This window comes from Rhipicephalus microplus, chromosome 7 (assembly GCF_043290135.1).
Source record: "Rhipicephalus microplus isolate Deutch F79 chromosome 7, USDA_Rmic, whole genome shotgun sequence".
NCBI classification, from domain to species: Eukaryota; Metazoa; Arthropoda; class Arachnida; order Ixodida; family Ixodidae; genus Rhipicephalus; species Rhipicephalus microplus.
Genome location: NC_134706.1, coordinates 83,774,422 through 83,782,602, shown reverse-complemented (window position 1 = coordinate 83,782,602; position 8,181 = coordinate 83,774,422). Strand labels below are relative to the sequence as shown.

The 8,181-nt window shown below is 46.7% G+C and overlaps 1 protein-coding gene across 6 annotated transcripts in view; it reads left to right on the top strand.

Moving 5' to 3' along the window:
• The first annotated feature begins 279 nt into the window (after nt 1-279).
• PICK1 (protein interacting with PRKCA 1) overlaps nt 280-8,181 on the top strand; it is a 29,854-nt gene continuing 21,952 nt past the window's right edge. For 3 of the 6 annotated variants that reach the window (XR_012884974.1, XM_037430929.2, XM_075869376.1), the window contains exons 1-2: nt 326-464; nt 2,855-2,972. Coding sequence is in view for 5 of the 6 variants with exons in the window: in XM_037430929.2 (XP_037286826.1) it covers nt 2,881-2,972 (92 nt within the window). In the remaining variant the exon portion in view is untranslated. Of the gene's footprint in view, nt 465-495; nt 801-2,854; nt 2,973-8,181 lie in introns of those variants that run through there. The other 3 variants (XM_037430930.2, XM_075869377.1, XM_075869378.1) reach the window with 2 other exon arrangements.

Below are 8,181 nucleotides of genomic sequence, written 5' to 3'. Positions count from 1 at the left end.
AGTGTACTGGTCGGCTCTCATAGACACTACTAACTTCGGAAAGTACAATTGTAACTAAAGAAGGTATGTCATTATAACTCAATACATAATTCGCTTTAAATTTCATTGAGTTTGTGTCAAACAAAAAAAAGAAGTCCTCAAAATGTTCTTTCGTTCTAAAATACTAGTTTCGGTTTTGCTTTTCATAGAGAGATAACAGTCACTCTCTCTTGTGCCAGCGCCCCCCTTTTCTAAGCGGGGACGAGGCGAACACCTGCGCGTGCAAGCCAAGCGCGTGTGGCCAAGCGGCCGTGTGTTCCATGCTGACGGTCGCCGCTGCGCGAATGGTGCGGTAGTCTTCGAAAGGCTCCATCACTCGCGGTTTCTTCTCGACTCTTAACATCGCCGGCGCCTATTCGGAGCCCCGAAGCCATCGCAAACATGCTGGATCTCGAAGAGAACTGCTACTTCGAGGAGGACAAAATGTACGTAAAACGATCGAGTACGCTTGTGCCACGACGTTTCCGCTCCGCGTCGTGTCACTTGGCGTACAGCTGCGGCTTTTCTCATCGAGGCAGCTGGTTTCACGCGTGGCTGCTGCTCTGTCTGGGAATGTTTCTTCTTGCTTCTCTTTTTCGCTTCGAGCCTGCCTCGCACGCAAAGTTCAGATGTCAGCGGTGATGCTACGGCCGCTGTCAGGCGCGCGCGTGTGTTGTTGCCACACGCGATCTATGTGTGTCGAGTTGGCACCTCGACTGCAGCGTATAGCGTTGTACGTTTGCGGCCGTGGCTCTTTTACGCCCTAAATCGCCCGCACTCAGGTAGTGTATGTTTTGCTTCAGAAACTAAGGGAGTGCGTGTTCGAATATCGCGCAGTTGGTAGTTGTCAAAACCCAATGTCCGATTGTTGTTTCGCGTTCGGAAGTTGATATGCCCGCGCGCCATGCAACGAAACTGCGTACTTGTTAAACACCGGCTCGCAGGTAACCAACTTTTCTGCCTAGACGTAGAATAAATAGAGCGCAAAAATGATTGGGTAGCTGTGTCTAAAGTCTTCTTTTTGGCACTGCTCGTATGCACTGTTAGGAAGCCGACTTTTCGAACTTCTTAGCTTGCCTTTATTGTTTGTGGCATTTGTAAAAGCTTTTGTTGGCGTAGTGTCATTATGCCGTTATTTTACATATAACAAACTGTGCCGAGTTACCTGTTTCAATTTGAAAAAAAATTGCACAGAACAAGGGCTTAATAAGGCCGTTATTACGTGGTCACAGTAGGCCCACGATGATGTATACCTCATATTCGCGTATGATGTGTATATAAGGTGCGCCGTACGTGAAAATTATAAGCGAAGGGCTCCAGCAGGCTTCAAACGCGAGCACGCGAAAAAAAGAAACACACAAGACAAGGCTGGCGTTTTTGACAGGTCATTGGAAAATATGTGTGCCGGATTCTGTAGTCACAGCATTGGAGGCAAGTTAGACACTGCCATGACTGGCTCGGGGTTGTTTGTGCAGCCTTGTAGTGCGCGTTTCCTTTTTATTTTAAATGAAAATGTATTTCTTAGTCGGGCTATGTCAGGCGTCCGTCAGGATCCGCCCACCGCCCTCTCCCATAGCAACAGTGGCGGGAGCGGGCGTTCCTAGCAACCGGAGCACCCACCATGTCACGTTTCGGCGTCGGCAGCTGTCAGCAACACCTTAACTTCGCACCTAGCAATCGGAGCCCCCACCTCCTTGACTTGAACCTGACTTGTCATCGCTTCATTGCAGTGTGTTTGTAGCATTTGCGTTGATAAGACGCTGACATTATGGCTGTCGGGTAGAATGACAGGTGCAGTGCTTCGCCGCTCCTTCTCTTGCCGTTCACTCTCTGTCCTCCCCGTACGCCACTCTCCCGTCCGCTCGCTTGTATGTGGTGGTGGTAGTGATCGGAAGAGGGAAAAGGCACATGATTTCTGCAGCCCGGTATGGAGCATGGCACAGTGCTTATTGTACGTATATACACAGTGAAGCACGCGCCTCACTCTCGACCGTTTGCTGGCTGATGAATGTGTAAACCAATGCTTACGGTACAAATCCTCGTATCGTCATTAATACGCCATTAAAATTACTACGCCGGGTACTCTCGGCGCAACAAATACATTCGCATTTCCTCATGATTCCCTTCGGGGAGGTGGGGGCAATTTTTTTCCCATCGTGCTTGCATTAGAAACTTGCTAAAACCCTTCACTTTTCATCATGTATCGGCTGGCCCAGAAAAGCACAACGACAATTGTACTCTGCTTGTCTTAAAGCAAACGGCTACATGTGAATATCATCAGATATCTTATTACTAAATACTACCTGTCGTATATATCACATTGATCTTCTTGGTTTGGCATAAAATCGGCACATAGTTAATTACATGTATCACTGGCGTGTTTGCAACGGCAAGCAATGTTTGGAAAACATTACTCTATGCTGTAATCAGATCTGACTTTAATTTTTATGGATGTGTGTTTTATTGCTTCAAGAGCATTCCGTCACGATACTATCGTACATGGATGTATAGGCAATCCTCATGCTCTTTAACTCTCTAAGTGAGACTTACAATCTGACCATGCTGTGCAGCTTTCTTATGTCTCTTTGGTTGACTGACCTCTTCCTGCCTGCTAGTTTATCATTTAGCTGTAGCACATGGCGTCTATTGTATTCATTCGTCTTGCTATTTGTGCTTTTGTTTTTACCGATTGCTAGCTCCTTGAGGTCATGTTAGCTGCCCGTGCCTCCTTGTTGCGTGCACCGATATGTTTCGTGTCCTTGCCCCTCCACCCATCCCACCGCCCCACCTTTTCTGTTTTGTTACTTTTGTTTTTCTCTCGTTTTGCTGGCCCTAGTGGCGGCGCAGCGGCGGGCGCATGCTATGTCTGATGTGGCGTGTGGCTACCAGCTAGTACCCCAAGAGGATCCAGACGACTCGCCGGATACCTTCTACTTCACGATGGAGGACCGCATGTATGTGTGCTCGTGATCCCCTTTGCCTTGATTGTTATAGAAACATCAGTTTTGTTATGTTTTCTGGCTGTCTTCTGAGGTTTGTTCTCTGTGGCTGCGGAACTTGGGTTTGGTTACATCTGTTCCTACCTTTTGTTCTCTACGGCTCCCCTCCCTTCCTTTGCATGTAATGCCCTGTTTTGGCTGTCAACACAATGTTCTACATATACAACTCAGTTTGAGTGGTCGAAAAAGCGATGCTGTATGTGAAACACAACAACGAGCTTGCAGTCTCTTCTGTATCGAGTGACTCTGAAGAAATGCCATACTGTTTGTGCATTGATGTTATCCCAGTGGTGTTCATCAACGTTGAGGCAATGTTTATTTCTGATAAATGGTGACAGAATCTATTGTGGCTAGAATAGGGATTCGGTTTGTACACTCCTGTGAATTGTTTATGTGGAGTACTGCGCACATAATTGTTGAGGCTTGTCTTGCACTCATAAGAAGGGCTGGATCGAACTCCTGTATGTCAAAAGTCGCTTAGCTTCTTGTTTGTGTCAGTTTACTTGTCTATTGCTTAATTAGGTTCCATTCGTTATCAGCTTACAGTCCTTCCCAGCCCCTCTCTTCAGCCCAATTCTAAAAAAACATTCAATTCATATCGGTACTTGCATTAATGTGATAACGGGTTTCCAGCAAACCTTGTAAAAATTCTAATGTCCAGCCTGTGTCACATTTCTGTCTGCTATCATCATTCTGTCACTGTAGCTGAAATGGCATATTTCGCAAACTTTCAAAGGATTGAGCAGCTGGTATTGATTCTTTGTTGATCTGTCATTTACTTTAATAATTTAACTTCATGCAATGCTGCGGCACCATATAGTGCACAAATCGCGCAGTACTTCTCTACTCTTCTACACAGTTCAAAGGTGGGGCAGTGGACAAGTTCCTATAAATGCAGGTTTGCAGCAAGGAATAAAGGTGGAAATCTGTCATGTGCAGTTTTCTTTGGGAAGCGCAGACATGTCTACACTTTCGACAGATACTGTACCTCGCTGTTCTCATACTTCTTTTAATAAAGTCAAGTTAACAAGTAGCAGCTTCACAGCACGACATTGCATAACTGGCATGCACTGTCATCCTTTGCAGCATTCTTGAACTTTGCCTGTGGTGGCGGTTGCACATTATTTTGATTCATTTCTGTGTTGTAATTGTAAAGTAGTATGTGAAGGCCTGTGTGACTCATTTATTAGTGGAACATTATCTTTCGGTATTGAATGCACTAGGTCTTTGACAAGGGCCAAAACAATGTGACATATCCAGGCTTGGTACACATTCCTTGCTCATGCTCGCAGTATTGAGTAAAAGGTACTTCTGGCAGCTTGGATATATCATTTTGTTTTGCTTGTTCATGTAGTTTGTGAGCTCTCACCATTTTTAAAGGTGATTTAACTTGGTGTAAGATTGTTATAGAGGACTTTTGGACAAATGTTTCACTCCGTATACAGTGACCATGGCGTGATCTACATAGCATTTATTGGAATTTACGTGAACTCTTGTCAAAGACCTCTGACCCCTAAATTTGCTAATGTGAGGTGTTAGTGTTGTTTAATTGTACTGCATGCATAGACAGTTCTGACCTATTAGCGACAAGTGTTGCCAATAAAGTATTTTGCTTTAGTTTTAATATAAGCATGATTGCTTATCTCAGTTTGCAGCACATCATGACATCATGAGTAGGTAGTTCAATATGAATAGGGATATGTCTGTGACATCGAATGAGTAAAATGAGTATTTTTGACCTCGTAGACGAGGTTTGTGATGAGTTGGGTTTTATGGAGATATGGTGGAATAGATCGACGAAAAAAATGGATTTTTTAAATTTCGTTATTCATAAATATTACACACTACTACAGAGAAAATATTCCTTTTTTGACGAAAAGTAATGTTCGGAGAAAAATTCAATTAAAAGTCAAGTTGCCGTGGGGCAGTCATGGGATGAGGCACGTTTGGGGTCATTTTCAAATGCTTTCCACTGTGCATAAAAATACACCGCTTTGTGGGAGCACTTGCCAATAATGCTGGAGTATTGTGCCATGAAAATCGGAAAATCACATTTTCAGTCCGCTTTGCCCTCCACCCCCCTCTTAAGGGTTTTAACAAGGATTACTTTCCTTTTTTCTGAGGGTGCAAACTCTTGATAGTGAATTGGGTGTTTGGTAGGCATGCGTTGTTCATCGTGTGCGATTGTGGATAAAGATTTCGTCAGAACATTCCTGGTGAATTTCTCCATAACTAATACAACATCCACACCATTTCATTCTTTCCCGCATGCATGGATCCAGATAATGTAAAGCAGGAATCTCAGACACACGGGCCACATGCCCCTTCCTTGCAGCCTGTAGCCCATACATGTTCATTTTATATATATTGTAGTGGAGAAGAGGGAGAGAGACAGTATCTAGTAAGAGCACCTGGAAGACGACTACAACGAAGAGCTGAGCTCGTGACAGTGACTGACACCCCTTGAACGAGGCAGTTGGTTTTAGTCAATAAACCCCCTTATAATTTGGTGGAAGTACTGGGATAGTCTTCGAAGCTGGAACTACGAAGTCGCACCTTATATCCAGTGCCAGCAATGCCGGAAGAACCCTCCACTCAAGGTACCTCGCAAGTTCCCGTCTCTACATGTCCCGGTGTGTGGCCACTGCGTCACCCACTGATCTTCAGCGGCACGGACGGCCAAGACGTTGAGGAGTGGCTGGCTACTTACCACAAGGTGACCGCAGCGAACAAGTGGGACGATGAGGCTAAGCTGACCAATGTAAGCTTTTACTTGTCCGGCGTCACTAGTCTCTGGTTGCGCAATCACGAAGCCGACATTGCCAGCTGGGATTCATTCAAGACCTCCTTTTCGCAAGTCTTCGACCGCCTTGCTGTGCGAAAACTTCGCTCAGAACAAAGACTTCGTGAGCAGGGTTAACAGCCAGGAGAGACCTTTACCAGCTACATTGAAAACGTTGTTGACTCGCGCAAGCGGGTAAGCCCAGCGATGCTCGAAGCCGACAAAATCAAACAAATCCTCAAGGGCATATGCGGTGACGCATTTCAAATGTTGTTAGCCAAGGACCCACAAACCATAGCCGATCTTGTCAGCTTGTGCCAGAGTTTTGACGAATTGCTCAAGCAACGTGCCCAAACACGGTGCTCTCTGGAACAACGTGACTCGATCACCGTCTTGACTCTCGGAGACCAGAACGACATGTTGGCTCGCATAAAGCAGTTCGCGCGTGAGGAGGTCGCTCGGCAGCTCTCTATTTTATCGAGCACGCCCGAGCCAGCACAAACGGATCCTCTGGTCCCAGATCATCCGGCCTCGGCCGTAAGGCACGTCATACGAGATGAAATAGCTGATGCTTTGCCTTTCGCTCGTTCACCACCTCTGGAGGCTGCACCCTTGACGTGTGCGCAAGTCGTTGCAGCTAGAGCACCTCGACAACCCACTTATGCTACCTCACCGGTCCTTGATCGGTCATCACCAGTTCCGTTCAGCCGGCCAATTGTGGCGTTTCCGAATCCGTGGCTCACCGTAGACAACGCCCGATTTGCTATTCTTGCGGTTACGCACGACATGTGGCTTGCTTTTGCCGCCGCCGTCCTCTCGTTTACAGCGACACCATGCAAAGATCGTCGCACGATTCTCGGCGTTTTAACAACACGGCACGTCAACAAGCATCTTCTTCACCCGACCGATCTCCATCTCCCCGACATCTCTCCCTGTCACCTAGGCGCCGTCGAGCCTTCAGACGCGGAAAACTAGATGCCGCAGTTCCCGACGCAGGAACTGCGTCGTCATCGAAAGAATCAAGTCCTCGCATTTCTCTGACAAACCTCATCAGCGTTCTTGTGGATGGTTACCGTACCCTTGCGCTTGTAGACACTGGTGCTGCCATGTCAGTAATTGATTTAAAACTTTGCCGCCTGCTTCGGAAGGTTACCACGACGCCAAAGGGATTGTCCCTCTGTATTGCCAGTGCTCACCATATTCGACCATCAGCTGCTTGTACCGCCCGCATTGTCATCCTAGATGTTTTGTATACCGTGCAATTTCTTGTGCTACAGGTGTGTTCTCATTATGTGATCCTCGGCTGGGATTTTCTGTCTCGTAATCATGCGGTTATCGACTGTGCTCGTGCTGAAGTGGCCTTCTCTGCGTTGTGTGCATCTCCTCCGGAACTTCTGTTAAACAAGCTGTTTGTCGCCAACGACATCGACATACCACCGACCAGCGCAGCCTTTGTTCCTGTGTCTTCTGCAGATGTGTCTAAGCCTGCAGTGGTGTTTACGCCTTCCCAAGCATTCCAAAGTCGCAAAAGCCTCGCGTTACCGTTTGCAGTTCTAGATGTTTCGGCGGGTGCTACCAATTTGTTTGTCACACCCTTGCCATCTCCTACAACCTTCTGTCGCGGAGAATGTATTGGAACATTCCAAGACTTAGACGTTTCCTCCATCTTCGGCCTTGATGGTGAAAGTGATTTGCAGCTTAATGCACTGATGCCATCTGCCCGTCCACCTGTTCACAAAAACATTAATTTGTTTGGCCATTCAATTGATGGCAAACTTGAAAAACTACACCGGGAGAAGCTTCTTGAACGTCTTCACCAGTTTCGCGGCTCGTTCGGTTGCCAGCAGACGTCCTTAGGCCGAACGCACACCATTGTCCATCACATTAACACCGGCTCCCAAGCGCCTCTGTGATAGCGTCCTTACCGTGTATCTCCTGTTGAGCGTCGTGTGATCACCGAGCAAGTGGCCCACATGCTTTAACATGGCACCATTCTGCCATCCAGCAGTCCCTGGTCTTCACCGGTGTTATTTGTGTGGAAAAAAAAGGCTCGATTCGCTTTTGCGTCGATTACCGCCGTTTAAGCAAAGTCACGCTTAAACACGTATACCCTTTGACATGCATCGATGTTGACCTGGACTGCTTGCAAGGCGCTGAATTCTTCTCATCACTAGACCTACGGTTCGGTTGTTGGCAAATCCCCATGGCACCATCAGATCGTCCAAAAACTGCTTTTGTGATGCCCGATGGGCTATATGAATTTAATGTAATGCCCTTCAGCCTTTGTAATGCGCCAGCCACATTCGAAAGGATGACGGATAGTGTCTTGTGTGGGCTAAAATGGAAGACATGCTTATGTTACTTGGATGATGTCGTTGTTTT